Source organism: Oncorhynchus mykiss, chromosome 2, assembly GCF_057628025.1.
Source record: "Oncorhynchus mykiss isolate SJ-2025 chromosome 2, ASM5762802v1, whole genome shotgun sequence".
Taxonomy (NCBI): Eukaryota; Metazoa; Chordata; class Actinopteri; order Salmoniformes; family Salmonidae; genus Oncorhynchus; species Oncorhynchus mykiss.
Window position 1 is genome coordinate 92,802,068 of NC_143023.1, and position 21,799 is coordinate 92,823,866.

Sequence of the window (21,799 nt, forward strand, 5' to 3'; positions counted from 1 at the left end):
CATATGTTTGGGAAGTCTCCCACATTTCTTTTGCCGAACACCAAACGTGTTTGCTTATTTTTTTCTTCAAGCAAAGGCTTTTTTTCTGGCCACTCTTCCATACAGTCCAGCTCTGTGTAGTGTACGGCTTAGTGGTCATATGGACTGATACTCCAATCTCCACTGTGGAGCTTTGCAGCTCCTTCAGGGTTATCTTTGATCTCTTTGTTGCATCTCTGATGAATGTCTTCCTTGCCTGGTCTGTGAGTTTTGGGCGGCGGCCCTCTCTTGGCAGGTTTATTGTGGGCCATATTCTTTCCATTTTTTAATAATGGATTTAATGGTGCTCTGTGGGATGTTCAAAGTTTCTGATATTTTTTTATAACCCAACCCTGATCTGTACTTCTCCACAACTTTGTCCCTGACCTGTTTGGAGAGCTCGGTCTTCATGGTGTTCCTTGCTTGGTGGTGCCCCTTGCTTAGTGGTGTTGCAGACTCTGTGGCCTCTCAGAACAGGTGCCAGATACAGTGCCTTGCGAAAGTATTCGGCCCCCTTGAACTTTGCGACCTTTTGCCACATTTCAGGCTTCAAACATAAAGATATAAAACTGTATTTTTTTGTGAAGAATCAACAACAACACAACAACACAATCATGAAGTGGAACAACATTTATTGGATATTTCAAACTTTTTTAACAAATCAAAAACTGAAAAATTGGGCGTGCAAAATTATTCAGCCCCTTTAAATGTCGTTCCACTTCATGCTTGTGTCCCACTTGTTGTTGATTCTTCACAAAAAAATGCAGTTTTATATCGTTATGTTTGAAGCCTGAAATGTGGCAAAGGTCGCAAAGTTCAAGGGGGCCGAATACTTTCGCAAGGCACTGTATACTGAGATCATGTGACAGATCATGTGACACTTAGAATGCACACAGGTGGACTTTATTTAACTAATTATGTAACTTCTGAAGGTAATTGGTTGCACCAGATCTTATTTAGGGGCTTCATATCAAAGGGGGTGAATACATATGACCGCACCACTTTTTTTTTTTTTTTTTTAAACAAGTAATTTTTCAAAATTTCACTTCACCAATTTGGACTATTTTGTGAATATCCATTACATGAAATCCAAATAAAAATATATTTAAATTACAGGTTGTAATGCAACAAAATAAGAAAAATACCAAGGGGGATGAATACTTTTGCAAGGCACTGTAAACAGTTTATATGCAATACTTATTAGCACCATTTATATCTAATACAGTATTTAATATAGCCATCACCTACAGTATTTAATATAGCCATCACCTACAGTATTTAATGTAGCCATCACCTACAGTATTTAATATAGCCATCACCTCGTTCCCAGTTCAGAATACCTGCCTTGCGCTGTAGCTCTGTCCTGTCCTGTCACTACTCCCTGGCTCGTGACTAACGTCTTAAATCATCCTCACTTCCTGACAGCATACATAACGCAGTGTAATGACATTTTTATGATGTAGTCCAGATCACTCTGCTGCTGCCTGAAGCCTGCTGCCTGAAGCCTGCTGCCTGAAGCCTGCTGCCTGGAGCCTGAAGCCTGCTGCCTGAAGCCTGCTGCCTGAAGCCTGAAGCATGCTGCCTGAAGCCTGAAGCCTGCTGCCTGGAGCCTGAAGCCTGCTAGCTGAAGCCTGAAGCCTGCTGCCTGAAGCATGAAGCCTGAACCCTGAAGCCTGAACCCTGAAGCCTGAAGCCTGAAGCCTGAAGCCTGGCTTGGCTTCGCTTGGCAGTCCACAACTACGAAAAGGAAACATGTTCCTATACAGAGACAGAAGACAGACAGAAGAGGGGATTTGTGATGTCCAACATCTGGTTGATGTAGATGACAAGAGGAAATGAACCTCCCCTGGCTAACATCTCTTATCTCCGTCAGGATAGTTTGACAGACTGTGCTATCTGTGTCCAGATCCTCTGCCATGCTGCTCACAATCCCCCACAGACATGTGATCTTATTACAGTTAGCCTGACTCACCTGTTATATAAAACAAGAACGGAATATACTTTTAAGATCTGACTTAGTCTTGAGCTCCAGCGGTCTACAGTGTGGAACATCGGACTCGTGAGACTAGACCTAATTAATCTACTTAACCCAGATCCCTGACATTATTGTGTAAATATGTTCATGAATAGTATTTTCAGCGAACGTAGAGATTTCTTTCTTTCGCATAGGGCGGCGCACAATTGGCCCTGCGTCGTCCGGGTTGGGCCGGTGTAGGCTGTCATTGTAAATAAGAATTTGTTCTTAACTGACTTGCCAAGTAAAATAAGGATGACATTTTTAAAAAAGGGGACCCCACATGGGGTGCCGACCCCAAGTTTGGGAGCCACTGCTCTAGCTTGACAGGCTGGCATAGTAACACCCCCTGGTGGTACTCAAATCAAATCAAGCTTTATTTATATAGCACATTTCAGACATGGAATGCAACGCAACGTCCTTCACAGGATAAAACAAATAAAAAAACAATGAAAATCAAAGCTGAAATATCAACAACAATAAGATTTAAAAATTAAGAATGACAAAAAAAGCACCCTAATGAAAAGCAAAGCTAAAGAAATGTGTTTTAAGATCTCTTTTAAATTTGTCCACAGTTTCGTCCCCCCCTCAGGTTCTCTGGCAGACTATTCTCCATGCCTCTTGGTCCCAGGCTGGGGGCATAATAACTAAAGACTGCCTCTCCATGCCTCTTGGTCCTAGGCTTTGGGATAGTTAAAAGGCTGTCTCTCCATGCCTCTTGGACCTGGGCTTTGGGATAGTTAAAAGGCTGCCTCTCCATGCCTCTTGGTCCTAGGCTTTGGGATAGTTAAAAGGCTGCCTCTCCATGCCTCTTGGTCCTAGGCTTTGGGATAGTTAAAAGGCTGCCTCTCCATGCCTCTTGGTCCCAGGCTGGGGGCATAATAACTAAAGACTGCCTCTCCATGCCTCTTGGTCCTAGGCTTTGGGATAGTTAAAAGGCTGTCTCTCCATGCCTCTTGGACCTGGGCTTTGGGATAGTTAAAAGGCTGCCTCTCCATGCCTCTTGGTCCTAGGCTTTAGGATAGTTAAAAGGCTGCCTCTCCATGCCTCTTGGTCCTAGGCTTTAGGATAGTTAAAAGGCTGACTCTCCATGCCTCTTGGTCCTAGGCTTTGGGATAGTTAGAAGGCTGTCTCTCCATGCCTCTTGGTCCTAGGCTTTGGGATAGTTAAAAGGCTGCCTCTCCATGCCTCTTGGTCCCAGGCTTTGGGATAGTTAAAAGGCTGCCTCTCCATGCCTCTTGGTCCCAGGCTTTGGGATAGTTAAAAGGCTGCCTCTCCATGCCTCTTGGTCCTAGGCTTTGGGATAGTTAAAAGGCTGCCTCTCCATGCCTCTTGGTCCTAGGCTTGGGGATAGTTAAAAGGCTGCCTCTCCATGCCTCTTGGTCCTAGGCTTTAGGATAGTTAAAAGGCTGCCTCTCCATGCATCTTGGTCCTAGGCTTTGGGATAGTTAAAAGGCTGCCTCTCCATGCCTCTTGGTCCTAGGCTTGGGGATAGTTAAAAGGCTGCCTCTCCATGCCTCTTGGTCCCAGGCTTTGGGATAGTTAAAAGGCCAGTGCCAGAGGACCTGAGGGAACTACTGGGTACATAACTTAAAAAGCATGTCTGATATCAAATCAAACTGTATTAGTCACATGTGCCGAACACAACCTTAGAATGAAATGCTTACTTACGAGCCCCTAACCAACAATGCAGTTTAAAAAAAATACAGATAAGAATAAGAGATAAAAGTCACAAGTAATTAAAGAGCATGTATTGGGGGGCACAATCATGGATTGATTTTAAAATCAATAAAATAATCGTAAAATGAATTGTAAAACTCACAGTCAGCCAGTTCAGAGACCTTAAAACCGGTGTAATGTGTGCTCTCCGTTTGGTCTTGGTCAGTACCCGTGCTGCAGCGTTCTGTATGTTTTGTAGTTGACCAATGGCATACTTGGGTAGACCAGACAGGAGAGCATTACAGTAGTCAAGCCTGTTTGAAATAAAACCATGGATGAGTCTCTCTGTATCAGCCTGAGAGAGAAATGGCCATACCTTGGCAATGTTCTTCAGGTGTTAAAAAAAAGTATTTTCGTCACATTCCTAATGTGTGATTTGAAATTTAATTCAGAATCTAAAATAACACCTAGGTTTTTACCCGGTATTTTATCTTTATTGGCTGTGAACAAGAATGTGCGGCCAGATTCTCTCTCTGTGCTTTGGCTCCAACAATAAGTACCTCGATCTTGATTTAGCTGGGGGAAGTTGTAAGCCATCCAAGGATTTAAATCACTAATACAGTCTAATAATTTATCCGTGGAGATAAAATGAGATAAAGAGGGCTAACTGTTGTATCTCTTTCCTCCCCCCCATCCCCCTTTTCTACAGCATGGAGATCTGCCACCCCAAGAACAACATCACCATGTGCCCGCTGTGTGACAGAGCCTGTAGTTACTGGAAACTGAAGGAAGCCTGCGGGACGGCCCGGGCCAGCCATCTCTTTGACAACCCTGCCACCGTCTTCTTCTCCATCTTCATGGCCCTCTGGGGTAAGAGGTTGAGGCTTGTCCACACAACAGAACAAAACAGCACAACTTGATTTATTTGTATAATTTCTTTAATAGGGACAGTACTCAATAATCAACCACCTAGATGATACAGTCAGGCCCTGCGATAGACTCACATCCTGTCCAGGTGGTGTACATGTACATCAAGCTACCTCACATTGCTATGCTCAAAGGTCAGATCAATGCCAGTGGGCTGGACAGACCATAATATTGTGACCATAACCATGAACACCAAGGTTCCAAAGAAACCCCCAATGATTGTGGTCAATAGAAAACAAATAGAAATGTAATCATGTGCAATTTCAAAATGATTTTTCTGCTGTACCCTGGGAGCTGATTTATCTGGAGGATGAAAAAGGCCAGTTGGGGTTTGTCCATCTCCATGGATTGATAATGAACTGGGTGAGGTGTTCTCTCAAAGAAATAGGGCAAAAGTCTTAGCAACCAAATCTAAAGTAGAAATCAATTAACATAATTATAGAACACTATGTAATGATGCAGTTAAATTATATCGTAAGAAAAATAACTTTATTTTACAAAAAAACTTTTATTGATTGTTTGGAATACAGTGAAGGGCTTATGTGGTACATCTATCCCATAATACCCATCTAGTGTGGAGGTTGACTGGAAAAAAAAGAAAAAAAACAGATGACTGTCAATAATTTTACAGATTGAAAACACATTTATTGAGAGATAATGTAAACACCCATTCTTCCAAAACAAGCTGTCGTCCAATAGATTGATGATCATATTATGGGCATACATTTTCAATGTGTGTAGTATGTATGTGATCCCGGGAAATGCAGGAAATGAACCCTCAACCTGGGTGCCGCTAGCGCCACCCTCTTACCAACTGATACTCATACTGTCTGCTCTTCCTCACTTCCTACTATTTTGTTCTTCCAGATGTTCAGTCTCCCATTTGTCCTCTTTCTTTGTTTCCTTTGTTCATTCATGTGTCCACTATTCTTTCTTTCTTTCTTTCCCTCTTTCTGGCTCTTTAATATACTCTTTCTCTCTTTCCGGCTCCTTAATATACTCTTCCTCTCTTTTCGGCACTCTCTCTTCTATGACAGTGCAGTGGGCCACTCAGCCTTGTGGACTATACTGTACAGAGTCTTACTATGTGGATTAAACATGCATGTTTTCCCTTTAAAAATGGTTTCTTTGCTGGTGCGTTCCTGTTCTGTTCATTGTCACAGTGATGCTGGGCCTGCGAGGCCTGAGACTGAAGGCAGGAAGCAATAGACTGGAGCACTGTATGAGGGCACAGGTTCAGCCCCAGGATTTATTTGCGGTTTAATTTGCCTGTGTGTGTGTGTGTGTGTGTGTGTGTGTGTGTGTGTGTGTGTGTGTGTGTGTGTGTGTGTGTGTGTGTGTGACATGATAGGTTTGGATGAGACGTTAACATCAGTTCAAGTGTTACAGTATGTTGTGTCTTTGTTATGAAAGAATGATGCAACTGCCGTCCCTCACTATTGGAGGTAGGAATTAGTGTTTTACTGCATCTCAACTGGAATACAATATGTTATTCTCAAAGGGCATGGACAAACCTTAACAATTAGCCAAAACATTTATTCCAAATACATTTTTACAGCATCCTCAGGCATTCCATTAATATACTGGGTCACATTCAAGTCTGATGATTACTTTTTTGCAAACTCACAAAAATGCAAACTCCCCATTTAGTTTTAATAGAACAACTTTAGTGTGTGAAATATAGAGAATTGAAAGGCCATTTTCAGACCAATTGGAGTAAATATATGAGACGTATTTTTGGATAATTGTCTGTCTGCCCTCCCTGTCTCTCCTGTCAGAGTCAATGTTATGACCAGAATGCTGTTTTTGTTATCCACAAATGTATATATCAGTATCCCTAATGTAGGCTGGATACATGCTAAAATGTTTACTCCACATGAGTGTTCTCTTTCATTTAATCACTCAATGTTGAGGAGACTAAACTGCTTGGTGTAACCATAGGTTGTAAACTGACATGGTCAAAATGTATTGATGCAACAGTAGTTAAGATGTCGAGAGGTCTGTCCATGTTAAAGCGCTGCTCAGCTTTCTTAACATCACAATCAACTTAACAAGTCGACCAGGCCTTAGTTTTATCCCGCCTGGACTACTGCCCAGTTATATGGTCAAGTGCCACCAAGAACATAGGCAAATTACAGTTTGCCCAGGACAGAGCAGCACGGCTGGTCTTTAAATGTACGCAGAGCGCTATAATTTCAATAACATGCATCTCAATTTCTCCTGGCTCAAAGTAGAGGAGAGATTGACTGCATCACACGTCTTTGTGAGAGGGATTGACATGTTGAAATCACCAAACTGTCTGTTCAAACAGCTAACACACAGCTCGGACACTCATACATTCCCACAAGACATGCCAGTCCAGAACAGACTTTGGGAAACGCACAGTACTACACAGAGCCATGACTACATGGAACTCTCTTCCACATCAAGTAACTCAAGCAAGCAGTATAATCTGATAAAAAACATTGTAATGTTGTGGTATTTTTTATGCATCCTTTTTTTAACTAGGCAAGTCAGTTAAGAACAAATTCTGATTTACAATGACGGCCTACCGCGGCCAAACCCTAACCCTAACCCGGACGACACTGAGCCAATTGTGCGCCACCCTATGGGGCTCCCAATCACGGCCGGTTGTGATACAGCCTGGAATCAAACCAGGGACTGTAATGACGCCTTTAGCACTAAGATGCAGTGCCTTAGACCGCTGCGCCACTTTTTTATATTGTACACTTGTAATATTAGTGTAATGATGTCATAATGTCTTGAATGATATAATAATGTCTTGTATGATGTAATAATGTCTTGTATGATGTAATAATGTCTTGTATGATGTAATATTTTATTTATGATGTTGTGTTTTGTTGTGATGTAACCGTTTTAACCCTGTTTGGACCCCAAGAAGAGTAGTAAGGGGTATACTAATAAAATACCCCAAAATACTAATGTCACCACTATAGGAAACTATCTCCCATGTCCCATAGTGGTGATAACGTCTCATTCAGAGAACCAAGGTTAGTTTATTTTTCACAGCAGCTTGTGGAGCGTCCCGTAGAGAGACTACTCATCAAGTAACCCGAGACACTTTGATGGATGAGCATTATATGGATGAAAAATAGAACATGTAGTCGCCCCAGGTGCCTGTCTGCATATAGACTGTCCCTGCCACCGTCCCTGCTGTCCCACAAGACTAAAACATACCTGGAATCCAATTCATGTCATCTCTACACAAGCATGGAATTATCCCCAAATTTAGCTCCTCATCCTTCACACATGGCAATTGATCATTTTTTTTTTCATTATACATTTAATAATTGATAGCTGCAATCCTAATTTTAGCACGTTTATTACGCCACACGCACATAATCATCATGGTCGGGGGAACCGTAATTGGACTGCCAAGGTAACTGATAAGTCATTTCCACATGCACCTCTCTCGATAATAATGACTTTCTACATAATCTGCCCAATGTTGAAATTGAAACAACTGAATGTAAACAAATGCTTTATGGAGATACATGTCATGTAAATGGTTACCAAACTGTAATATCTTCACTGCTACAATCTTGGATTTGAAAAACAACAAAACAGCAGCTCCATCACTTGTTTTGGTATACAGCTGAGGGATTCAATTCGTACTAGTCACTCTCGATCCAAGGACTGACAATCTTGTTGATATTGAGAATGATGTTGTTCGTGCGTTCAAGGGGCTCTTAACAGAACTCGTAACTGTGTTGGGTTGTGCAGCTGCCATGTTCATGGAGCACTGGAAGAGAAGACAGATGCGTCTCAACTATGAATGGGATCTGACAGGCTTCGAGGAGGAGGAGGTGAGTGCTCTCCTGTTAGAGTCTTGAATTCCACTTCTATTTGTTTGTAAATGGGAGCACCATACTGTGGACTGTCCCAAATAATGCTGAGAGATGATGAGTTCATGTTTTACAATGCTGTTCTTCCTGCCCACTAACATTTCCTCCACACAATAGTTTATTATTCATAATTCCATCACTAGCCATGGGAAACTGAATAGAAGAGAAAATGGTGTATAACTAGATTCCAGTTCTCCTCAGCGTTGTCTTGTTTGGTGACACAACAATAACTGTCACAGTAGATGGAAATAAATATTATATGTTTTACTTCAAGTCCATTTTCCCCCAAAATATTTAAAGGTTGAGGTATTTTGTAACTATCTTGTCCTCCTCTTTCCCCCGTGGGTATCTACAGGAAGAGCTGAAGGTTTGAAACATTTCATTTTACACAAAATCTATATATTTTTTCCCCTCAATCACCGTCTGGCTTTGCTACCCCCACACTGGCTCTTCTTCCTCAGACTGTCCACGGACACCACCTCGCCCTCCTAAAGCACCACAAACCACCACTACCCACAAACCACCACTACTCATTGAACCACCACTCTTTCTCTGAATGCCCACTAGCGTTGCACAATTCTGAAACTTCCAACCAGGATTGCTGGAAAACCTGGGAATTTTGCAACCCTAATGCTCACTGCTTCTGCTTGCTCACAGCACCTGTACCATCCTGTCTCCTGTGAGTCGGATGTCAGGTTCAGCTCCCCCGCCCACGATCTCCTGGCCTAGCCAGCCCTTTCTCTGTCTCTTTCTGTCTCCCTGACCTATCTCCTCTACAAAGATTCATGCTGCAGGAGACCAGCAGCCACTGCAGCCCTCTAACCATCTCAGTAGAAATAGGGGACCAGCGATTGTAGTCAACTGTAGTCTTTGAAAATATTCTACCCACTCTGTACTGTAGAACTTGACTGGGCTATATAACCTTCTCACCTCAACACCAAGTCTGTTGTCACAAGGACTCTCCACTTGGGTGGACAGTGACAGCTATATTAAACCCTGCACCTGATGGGAGTATTTTATGAGTGTTCCAGTCAGTGTCCATACATGTTTAAGAGCCTCTGTCTCTATTCGCTCCTCAGGACCACCCACGAGCTGAGTACGAGCTCCGAGTCATGCAGAAGTCCCTGAAGAAAGAACACAAGACACAGAAGGTACTGATTGGTTATTCTGGATTTTTACCATAGCTAGCCATTTAGATTTTCTGTTGCTGGTTTAGTTCTTGTGATTTAATTTGCAGTCTCTTCTTTAGTCCGGGTGTTTGGAAAGTGTGTGTCTCTTACAAAATGATGAATCCTTTACAGTGGTAGATGGATTGTATGGTATGATACATATATGATATGGGTGTTAGACTAAAGACTACAGTCTGGTGACAGTCCTTTACATGACTAGTGGGTTTCCCCTTCTTGTGATCTTTTTGTTTTGCGGTTCTCCTGGGTTACTGTGTTTATGTCTTCTGGCTGTCAGAACCCTACAGAGATAGCAGAAGAAACCACAAACAAATGGAAGCAAACAGTTCAATCTGCCATGGCTGGGCTAAAACTGGTACTTTCAGTGTCCTCACCTCCCATCCCCACCTATCCCACACACACTGCACTACGGAAGTCTGCCAAGACAAGCCCTAATCATCCCTCTCACCCCGTCGGGTCTAATTTAATGAGTAGAGAAGACAGTGCTCTTTTTTTCTGTGAAGTACATGATTGATTATGCACACAACATTTCCACAAATATAGTATTTTGGATTAAGCCTGGGACTTGACACATCAGTCCATTTCACACACTGTAGATAGCACTCTTCCTGAGATCCACCCACACACCTCTGCTCGCCGTCACCTTTTACAGAGCTGATGTTACAACCTCCTCTTCCATTTCTTATTGACAGTTGTTTGATTGGTTGTTGTTTCTCTCTGTGATTAGATTCTTCAGATCTGTTTTTTTCATAGTGCTAGTGCTTGGTGCATGTTGTAATGTTTTGGCAGTGAGATTGAGCCAGTGTCGTTTGTTTTCTTGTAGTTCCATAGACCAGGGGTCTTCAACCTTTTCCAGCCTGTGGACCACCCTCCTGGAAGAGGAAGTGTAAACTCTAACATTTTCACTAAGAGCAGCTGTTTAACTGTTTAAACAAAGCTTAGCTATGTAAAAAATAATGGCCAAATCAAAAAAGCTTACCAGTAGCCAGCGGCACAAAGCCTATGAGAGACACTCGAGTGAGTGTAAATAGCTCCAATGTGCGAGAGAACATTGGATGATTTTCTCCTCTTTTCTACTCTAGGTAATTAAAAGTTAGTTTATTCTGTTTTTGCTACATTGAAATGCTACTTAAAAGAAAATACAAATATTTGTTTGACTTTTTTTTTAAATGTCTTTTAACAGAAAGTAATGCGTTAATGCGGACCTCTATTACCTCTATGGAACCCTAGGGGGCTGTGGACCCAGGTTGAATACCCCTGCCATAGACAGCATGTTCCCCTGTTCTGTTCCAAATGGTTTCTGGAAGATTATTGACATGGCAGTGTCTACAATGACACCATATTCCCTATATAGTGCACTAGTTTTGACCAGGGCTCTGGTCAAAAGTAGCTCACTATTTAGGGAATAGGGTGCTGTTTCAGAGGCAACCATGTTCTGACTGAGATTTGCTGCATAAAGAATGCTGAGAATGACTTAATGAATGCCTGAAAGATAGTGAATGAACTATGAGAACACTACAACTGTCAGTGTATGAAATGTTTATATCCGTGTTGTGGTCGTGTCAGCATCAAAACACCAGCTTTTCCCCTGTCCGTCCATCGCTGTTTGGATTCTTCCTCTGTTCATTTTCACATACAAACAGTTACAATACACTTGTTTGTAACTCGACAGGCCTGAATATTTTTGCCCCTCTTTTAGACAGAAAAAGAAAAGCTGACGTGCAGAGACCGGTTACCAGCGTACATGACCAACGTCGTCATGATGCTTTTGATGGTGAGTCCAACACATATTAAGATGGAAGCTGCTCAGAAGTATTTTAGATACTTTATTCAACTGGATTTTAAAAGTGTAGTTTAAACTATCAGTTTAAGATGTACTGTACTGTAGCAAGACTTTTGGGTTGTAATTCAGTAGAAAAAACTCTGTCAATGCCTCAGATTGTTCTCTTGAAATTGAGAAGGCTTCTTAAGAGTGTTACAGATGATTCCTAAACAATTGAAGTGACCTTGAAAAAGGACTCCAACCCGAATAAATGAATGGTGACCTTACCATTGCTCCCCGTCTCCTCTCTCCGTTTCAGATCGGGGTAACGTTTGCCATAGTGTTCGGAGTCATCCTTTACCGGATATCCACCAAGACAGCGCTGCACATGAGCAACAACCCAACCACGCGGTCCAACGTCCGTCTGACGGTCAAAACCACCGCTGCCATCATCAACCTGGTGGTCATTCTGATCCTAGATGAGGTGTACGGAGCTGTCGCCCGCTGGCTCACTGTCCTCGGTACGTTAGTCTGACAATATAACCCACACACACACACACACACACACACACACACACATAGTCTGACAACTTACACACAGACACGGAACTGTCTCCCACTGGCTCACCATCCTAGGTATGTGCAACAATCTAATTCAATGTGATAATGTTATAGCACTTTTAAAGACGGTTCCTATATGTAGCTATCAGCAAGAGGCTTTTTGTGTTCCTTTAATCACTGGCCTAGATCAGTCTGACAACTTGTGTGAACTCCTAGCGCAACAGCAGCCAAAGACCCATTACAGTTTTTGTTCAATTGCTAACAAGCATCGGTCAATACTGAAGCCACTTTTTCAAAACTCTTCACACAGTCTGCATTACCCAACATGCATCTTGGCCAAACAGTTAATCTCACCTCCAAAACTCACTCAAACCACTTCATAGATGTCTCAAAATAAGCTTGTTCGACCATAACATTGGCAACAATTCTCACTCAGAAAGCACACAGTGTCACTCATAACACATTGACCTAAAAAACATATTACATAAATGGAATTGCTGCATTACATAAATGATGAACTTCTCTTTGAAGTTTGAAAGATTTCACATTAATCAGTATTTCATTATAGAATAAGAATAACACCTTTTCACTCTATTGACTGTAGTAAAGTATACGTAACAAGAATGAATCAGGAATGCAGCAATTCGCTTCAATTGCCTTTGTTTTTTTCTATATCTTTTTTCATATAGTAATTTACTTGTGAAAAATAAAGTTGAAACAAAAAACTCATCCCTGAAATTCCAGGGCTGCAATAATAACTACAACAAAAACATGTCTAGTATAATCACTCATACTGTACAGTACTGTGAGGGTTCTAGTTCTCATCAACATGTATAGTATAATCACTCATACTGTACAGTACTGTGAGGGTTCTAGTTCTCATCAACATGAGTAGTATAATCACTCATACTGTACAGTACTGTGAGGGTTCTAGTTCTCATCAACATGTATAGTATAATCACTCATACTGTACAGTACTGTGAGGGTTCTAGTTCTCATCAACATGTATAGTATAATCACTCATACTGTACAGTACTGTGAGGGTTCTAGTTCTCATCAACATGTGTGGTATAATCACTCATACTGTACAGTACTGTGAGGGTTCTAGTTCTCATCAACATGTATAGTATAATCACTCATACTGTACAGTACTGTGAGGGTTCCAGTTCTCCCTCTCTCCTGCATTTGGCCACAAGTTCTTATCAACATCACATCTTATGTCTTCTCTGGCGATACATCTTGGGAAGGATCTTCTGGAATGTCTAATCCAACCCTGTCAGTCTTCAGGACAAGTGTCTCCACACCCTGTCAGTCTTCAGGAGAAGTGTCTCCACACCCTGTCAGTCTTCAGGAGAAGTGTCTCCACACCCTGCCAGTCTTCAGGAGAAGTGTCTCCACACCCTGGCAGTCTTCAGGAGAAGTGTCTCCACACCCTGACAGTCTTCATGAGAAGTGTCTCCACACCCTGTCAGTCTTCAGGAGAAGTGTCTCCACACCCTGCCAGTCTTCAGGAGAAGTGTCTCCACACCCTGGCAGTCTTCATGAGAAGTGTCTCCACACCCTGTCAGTCTTCATGAGAAGTGTCTCCACACCCTGTCAGTCTTCATGAGAAGTGTCTCCACACCCTGGCAGTCTTCAGGAGAAGTGTCTCCACACCCTGCCAGTCTTCAGGAGAAGTGTCTTCACACCCTGCATTCATGCCATCCAGTAAGGACATCTGGTCATGTGGAGGGTGGTCATAAACCTTCCACCTCCACGCAGAGAGAAACTCCTCTATGGGGTTCAGGTAGGGGGAGTAGGGAAGCAGGAATAGTACTGACATCCTGGGATGTGTAGTAAACCAGTCTGTGACTGCAGCAGAGTGGGTTTGAATCAGAGCCAGGTTGAATCCAGCTTCCTCCACAAAGACCAATGTACGTGCAGTTTTCCTTGCTTCCATCTCCGTTACTCTAAAATACAGTAAATCCACAGTTTTACAGTACTTGACATTATGCATAGCGGTGTATGTTTGGTTACTGAACAGACATCTCACCTGGACATATTGATACCTGAATTCATTCTCACGTTCACCATTTCTCGAAGGGTACAACTGTTTCCTCCTCATTGTATGTTTCTCTGGGACTCTGGAAATTGTCGTTGTGCTGACCGTATTCACATTCCCAACAGTGATATTGTTTGCCAGCACTCTGTCCCGAATTTCCCACAGTTTTATTACATTGTGGCCAATTACCATGTCAACAATGGCAATTTCTTGATAATTGATAATATTCTGCCTCTCGTCCCTGTGGGAGGCAACCTTTGGATCCTACTGAAAAACACAAAATATATTTCAAAATGTCAGTACATGTAACAATGTGAACATACTGTATTGTACTGTAATATGTAGTTCAATTATCATTGAAGGATACACATCTCAAATGTTGTTTTGACTGAAAATTCATACTACTATTAATGCAGATTTGGTTGCACCCTTAAACCGGCCTCTCTCAAAGAGAGACCATGGTTTACAACATGGTCAATAATTGTGTCCCTTATCTCATTAGAGATCACCGCTCTTGGTCTTCCTCTCCTTTGTCCTCCACGCGTTCTCCCTCTCCCTGCCACTCTTCTTTCCCCACCAACCTGTCTTCTTTGATCCATGTTTCCAAACTAAATCATTACGAAGCCGTTCTCTTTTGTCTGTTTGGTAACGAGACTAAAAACAGGACACTTGGGTAGGCTTTCAGCTGAAATTGCAATCAGCTGTGTTTGGAATGAATAAATATTCTGTTGAGATGTTCTATGTTTCAATCTGGTTACAGTAGAAATGCACAGAATTTGCCATCATTCTGTTTTGAATGTGTTTTTAACAGTTTTGGAAACAGTGTGTTAGCATTTGTGCTGCAAGTATATCGTTTAGCAGGTGGTGGAGCAGGTGGTGGAGTATGAATGAGAAAAGATTTCATGGATTTCTGAGGAATGTGGTCATTGAATGCATTTTGTGTGAAAGCAATGAAAAATGATTCACAGTTTGGTTCACATACAGTTCTGTTTTGCTGACTGTGTGAAGAGTTTTGACAATGTGACTTCAGTTTTGACCAACGCATGTTAGCAATTAAAAAAAACTAAGTGCATCTTGCATTGACAGTGTGCCAGCTTCCCTATTAGCTGTAAGTTAGATGGGTTCCATTTCTAACAATGTACCAATGTACTGTCTCATCGTGCTACCTACCTTTCAAACTGAAAATATCTCCAAAATTGATTTCCTTCTATAACTGATATTTGGTGTACTAAATGCAGTGTAACTTTCTAACACTCCCCTTGCTTTTGTAGGGATTCCACTATTCTCTTTCAAGTCAACTCTCAAGCAGCACATGGCCTTATAAGTTATTTAATAACATATGTACATCTACTGTCTGTTTTCTCAGAGGTTCCAAAGACAGACAAGAGCTTTGAGGAGAGATTGATATTCAAAACGTTCATCCTGAAGTTTGTGAATGCCTTTACCCCCATCATATACATAGCATTTTTCAGAGGCAGGTGAGTCCCCACAGTCTGTCTTTAACTACTGATCTGTATGAACTTGTTATGTTATGCTATGCTATGTTATGTTATGCTATGTTAGATTATATCTTGTTAATATGCTATGCTCTGTTATGCTATGTTATGATATTTTATGTTGTGTTATGTTATGCCATGTTAATCACACAATCTATGTCAGTGAGATGTAGTAGAGTTGTCCTTGGGTATGACCTCTCCTAACCCTTCATTTTCTTCCTGTGCTCCTACAGGCTTGTTGGTCGACCTGGAAGTTATCTTTATGTGTTTGAGTCGTATCGAATGGAAGAGGTAAACAAACTGTTAGATAGAAGACTCTGCATCATGAACAGTCATTTGGACATGTATTCAATATTAGTCATCTGACAGTAAAGGAAGAAAAACAATAATTCATTATTTGTAATTGTATAAATATTACATTTTCATTCATTTCATCACATTGCCTATTGAACACAATCTTTATAAATGTTGAAGTGCAGATGGCTATGAATTAAACACTGTCAGTTAACCTAGAAACATACATTAGGAGTTCACATATTCAAAATAAATCTGTATTCAAGTCCTGCAATTCAAACAAACACAGAAAAACAACCTGTGCACTACGGTGAACTTTTAAAGAAGATGTCCCTCTTGAGCCGATGACCAACGTTTACAGTGAACTTGGATCTCTGTGAATGTCAGGGAAATTACCTTTAAAAGTCTATTGCTGTGAGGAAGTCTGGGTTGGATTAAATCCCATCCTTAGATGTGTATTTTGTCATGTTAGTCTGTCTTTAATGGAAGTGTGCTGCAGTACAGAAGGCCTTTTAACTGGGTTTTTTCCCCCGGCAGTGTGCTCATGGAGGATGTCTGATGGAGTTGTGTATTCAGCTCAGTATCACCATGTTGGGAAAGCAACTCATCCAGAACAATTTATTTGAGATTGGCATTCCGTGAGTACACATACGCACAAGCGTGCACACACATGCACGCACACACACAAAAACACACACACACACGTCAATAGTGTCTGTATATCAAGGATTCACATTAGCCTGTAACATCCACAGACCAATACTTCTCTGTGGTTCTTATCCCTGTCCGACTGTGCCATTGTTTCTGACTATCTCCCTGCACCTACAGGAAGCTGAAGAAGCTGATAAGGTACATCAAGTCCAAGAGAAGGTCCTTCCAGGAAGAGGAGAGAGAGAAGAAGTTACAGCGCTATGAGACGGACCACTTCCTAGAGCCCTTCGCAGGCCTCACGCCAGAGTACATGGAGATGAGTGAGTCTGTTTGTCTGTTTATGTGTGTGTGTGTGTGTGTGTGTGTGTGTGTGTGTGTGTGTGTGTGTGTGTGTGTGTGTGTGGTGAACCGTATGACACTGCTACGGCTCCCTGTGAGACCTTTGGTATACAGCCTCCCCCAATCAGTCAGACTGACCCTTCTCTCTATAGAATGTGATCTTCAACTATGTCACTGTCCAAAAGTCAATATCATGTGAACCTTCATCTGGATATGCATGTCCAGTCCACGTTGTCCAGTTGATTTTAAAAGCATCTTTCTCTGCTTTGTATGTTCAGCTTGGTTTGACAGCGAGGAAGCAAGAGCATTTGTTTTCATCTTGCTCTTTCCTATCAACATATGTGGTGATGGTTGCCTGACTAGCCTCTAGATTCTCCACCCATCTCCAAAAAGAGTGTGTACTTGGACTTGCGCACTAACCCTCATGGATTTCAAGTAATTAGACGGGTTACTCACACATATCTGCTTGTCCGGGACAAGAAGGAAAAAATGGTCCGACAAGAAGAATATAGATTTGTGTTGTCCGGGTGGTCAAACAAAGAAAATCACACAAAAATCGAAATATCAAACAATTACTCTTGATCACAATTAGATCAGAGTGATCCCCTGGATGCGATGTGTTGCTGTTGTGTATTGCATTAACAGGCAGGGCGGTCTTTCAATCCTCCCCGGTTGTGAGATAAGCTATTGAGATCAAAGAGATCAAAGAGCATGTGCACATTTGCTGATATTACTGGCTCATCATTGAGTTATTTGCACAGTTATAGCACATTTTTGGTCAGCAAATAAGCTTTGTACTGTCATGAAAATCCTGGAAAATGCACGCTGTGCGCATCAGCTGCATGTGTGCCAGAGGAGCGATAGGGAGACATGACAGCAGGTAGGCCTATAAAATAATAACAACAGACTAACTAGATAGCCAGTTCAAACCACATTGTGTACCCTGACTAGTTATCTAGTCTCGCTATTATCATGTCTTAATGTAATTGTCATGTCCGATGTCCTAAAATCTTTCCACTGACACGCAGTTGATGAATGGGTGCGTTATTAATAAACTAAAGTGTACTCTAGTGTAAAGTTGATTAATGGGTGCGTTATTAATAAACTAAAGTGTACTCTAGTGTAAAGTTGATAAATGGGTGCGTTATTAATAAACTAAAGTGTACTCCAGTGTAAAGTTGATGAATGGGTGCGTTATTACTCCAGTGTAAAGTTGATGAATGGGTGCGTTATTAATAATCTAAAGCGTACTCCAGTGTAAAGTTGATGAATGGGTGCGTTATTAATAATCTAAAGCATACTCCAGTGTAAAGTTGATGAATAGGTGCGTTATTAATAATCTAAAGCGTACTCCAGTGTAAAGTTGATGAATGGGTGCGTTATTACTCCAGTGTAAAGTTGATGAATGGGTGCGTTATTACTCCAGTGTAAAGTTGATGAATGGGTGCGTTATTACTCCAGTGTAAAGTTGATGAATGGGTGCGTTATTACTCCAGTGTAAAGTTGATGAATGGGTGCGTTATCAATAATCTAAAGCGTACTCCAGTGTAAAGTTGATGAATGGGTGCGTTATTAATAAACTAAAGCGTACTCTAGTGTAAAGTTGATGAATGGGTGCATTATTACTCCAGTGTAAAGTTGATGAATGGGTGCGTTATTACTCCAGTGTAAAGTTGATGAATGGGTGCGTTATTACTCCAGTGTAAAGTTGATGAATGGGTGCGTTATTACTCCAGTGTAAAGTTGATGAATGGGTGCGTTATTAATAAACTAAAGCATACTCCAGTGTAAAGTTGATGAATAGGTGCGTTATTAATAATCTAAAGCGTACTCCAGTGTAAAGTTGATGAATGGGTGCGTTATTACTCCAGTGTAAAGTTGATGAATGGGTGCGTTATTACTCCAGTGTAAAGTTGATGAATGGGTGCGTTATTACTCCAGTGTAAAGTTGATGAATGGGTGCGTTATTACTCCAGTGTAAAGTTGATGAATGGGTGCGTTATTAATAATCTAAAGCGTACTCCAGTGTAAAGTTGATGAATGGGTGCGTTATTAATAAACTAAAGTGTACTCTAGTGTAAAGTTGATGAATGGGTGCATTATTACTCCAGTGTAAAGTTGATGAATGGGTGCGTTATTACTCCAGTGTAAAGTTGATGAATGGGTGCGTTATTACTCCAGTGTAAAGTTGATGAATGGGTGCGTTATTACTCCAGTGTAAAGTTGATGAATGGGTGCGTTATTAATAAACTAAAGCATACTCCAGTGTAAAGTTGATGAATGGGTGCGTTATTAATAATCTAAAGCGTACTCCAGTGTAAAGTTGATGAATGGGTGCGTTATTACTCCAGTGTAAAGTTGATGAATGGGTGCGTTATTACTCCAGTGTAAAGTTGATGAATGGGTGCGTTATTACTCCAGTGTAAAGATGATGAATGGGTGCGTTATTACTCCAGTGTAAAGTTGATGAATGGGTGCGTTATTACTCCAGTGTAAAGTTGATGAATGGGTGTGTTATTAATAAACTAAAGCGTACTCCAGTGTAAAGTAGATGAATGTGTGCGTTATTAATAATCTAAAGCATACTCCAGTGTAAAGTTGATGAATGGGAGCGTTATTAATATTCTAAAGCATACTCCAGTGTAAAGTTGATGAATGGGTGCGTTATTAATAATCTAAAGCATACTCCAGTGTAAAGTTGATGAATGGGTGCGTTATTAATAATCTAAAGCATACTCCAGTGTAAAGTTGATGAATGGGTGCGTTATTAATAATCTAAAGCATACTCCAGTGTAAAGTTGATGAATGGGTGCGTTATTAATAATCTAAAGCATACTCCAGTGTAAAGTTGATGTATGGTTGCATTATTAATAATCTAAAGCATACTCCAGTGTAAAGTTGATGAATGGGTGCGTTATTAATAATCTAAAGCGTAATCTAGTGTAAAGTTGATGAATGGGTGCGTTATTAATAATCTAAAGCGTACTCCAGTGTAAAGTTGATGAATGGGTGCGTTATTAATAATCTAAAGCATACTCCAGTGTAAAGTTGATGAATGGGTGCGTTATTAATAATCTAAAGCGTACTCCAGTGTAAAGTTGATGAATGGGTGCGTTATTAATAAACTAAAGCGTACTCCAGTGTAAAGTAAATCTGACACTGTTTGAAAGCTGGGATTCCCCTCCATTCAACATTGGTCGTGTCAGTCTGAAATATATTCTTATAATAGCCGAATTGAGAAATATCTCCCATGCTGTCAATAGATCTCCCCTTAAACCTGAATATATTGCAAGGTTATAGACATGTCTTAGTTAGTTACCTTTTGCTTTGAAGTAGCCTGCTTTAGCCCTGATTCATTGAAAAATACATTATTTTATTAAGACAAAAAGTATTTGGTTGTAATTGTAACATTTATATATTTTAAAGTCTATGAAGAGTGGCTAACCATCTGCCAAGAGAGCCTTCAAGAGGCAGTGTTGTATTTTGAGAAAGGCTTGAATATGCAAAGAAACAAATAGGCAGAGAGTAGAGTATATTTTTTGATGGATTCTCTGTAGTAACAGGCCTAATAATAATAATAATTACTTTAATTTAGTGTTTTCTAGCATCATACAATTTACAGCTATTTCACCTTTTTGGCCCATAGTGTTAAATCACTTCTTTTTTTTGTGACTTGAGCTTTCAGACAAGTAAAAAATCTGTCCCAGTGGCTAAAAAAGTTTGTGTCAATCCTTGCCTCTTGCACACTACCTTACACACAGACTTTGTCAACAGAAAGTGGCAAAGCAGAAGTTGTGGAATCAATAAGGACTGTGGTCCCCACTAAATAAACTCAGAGTTTATTTCTGTTGACCAGAGAACCAATGAGATGCTGTCATGAACAAAACAAACAGTCTTGTACATGTTGTTATGGAAATCTTAAATCTTTAGACGTAACCCTTACGAAAGAACCACATGATCACAATTGCACATGTACAACCTCTTGGTTCACTGCATTCCAATCTTCCTGCTGCGTCACCATGTCTGTGTCAATGACTGATTTCACCTGTATTCCTACACTTAGGACTTCAAAGTATATCTTAGCTTTGTATAATACACTCCAAAAATCTATTATATTTATCATCGTGATTCAGGATATGATATGTCCCACCAACATTCGTCAGATATACAGAAAATCCTAAAATTGCAGAAATAAGTACATTTAAATCAATTATGAGACAATTGTCAGATTAAAATAGCAGTGCAGATGACACTCTTTTGCTAAGTGCAGAGATGTATTGTAAATAAATTTGCAGGGGAATTTGTGGCGCAGCAGAAACTTCAGCATACCCCAAATCCAGAGGTTGTGAGTTCAAATCCCAGGTGGGGTCATAGTGATATTATCATTGATGAAAGATTTTTACACTGTTTTATCTGAACAGCGTATCACTTACCTTAAAACCCCCATACCATTCAAAAAAAAACGTGAAATTTGCAGTTTCACATTTGAAAACCACATTTTCACATGAAATCGCATTTTCACATGAGAAATAACAGTTTTCAAATGTTGAGCTGAAATTTCCACAAAACAAAATAGACAAGTGATGTCAGTTGTTCACATATGAAACCATACAGGATGTTCATATGTATTCAATATAGAGTTCACATGTAAATTAACACCACCTTTTCACATGCGAGGAGAATAACATGTTTTCACCACACATGTGAATTTCAGATTCACATGTGGAATTTGTAGTTTCACATGTGAACATTTTATTTGCCTTTCCATATTTGCAAACCTAACTCTCACATGTGGAATTGCCTTTTCACATGTGGAAAAACTCAGATGTTGTCATGTGTAGTTACATGGTATCACAGTGGTGAACCAACTTTACATGTTTCCACCTTTAAGGTTATATAATATCTCAAAGCATCACAGTGATATTTTCTAGTACGTGATACAATTCAACATGAAACTTTAATCTAAGTGCAGGGAACAAGGAAG

The 21,799-nt window shown here is 40.7% G+C and overlaps 1 protein-coding gene across 4 annotated transcripts in view; it reads left to right on the plus strand.

Moving 5' to 3' along the window:
* The window catches only part of LOC110499936 (anoctamin-1), a 105,036-nt gene that overhangs the window by 68,050 nt on the left and 15,187 nt on the right, over positions 1-21,799 (plus strand). For 2 of the 4 annotated variants that reach the window (XM_090212660.1, XM_036959178.2), the window contains 10 exons: positions 4,401-4,561; positions 8,363-8,445; positions 9,564-9,635; positions 9,949-10,026; positions 11,371-11,445; positions 11,753-11,954; positions 15,402-15,513; positions 15,765-15,822; positions 16,363-16,463; positions 16,654-16,796. In XM_090212660.1, coding sequence (XP_090068786.1) covers positions 4,401-4,561; positions 8,363-8,445; positions 9,564-9,635; positions 9,949-10,026; positions 11,371-11,445; positions 11,753-11,954; positions 15,402-15,513; positions 15,765-15,822; positions 16,363-16,463; positions 16,654-16,796 — 1,085 coding nt within the window. The remainder of the gene's footprint in view (positions 1-4,400; positions 4,562-8,362; positions 8,446-9,563; positions 9,636-9,948; positions 10,027-11,370; positions 11,446-11,752; positions 11,955-15,401; positions 15,514-15,764; positions 15,823-16,362; positions 16,464-16,653; positions 16,797-21,799) is intronic. The other 2 variants (XM_090212668.1, XM_036959213.2) reach the window with 1 other exon arrangement.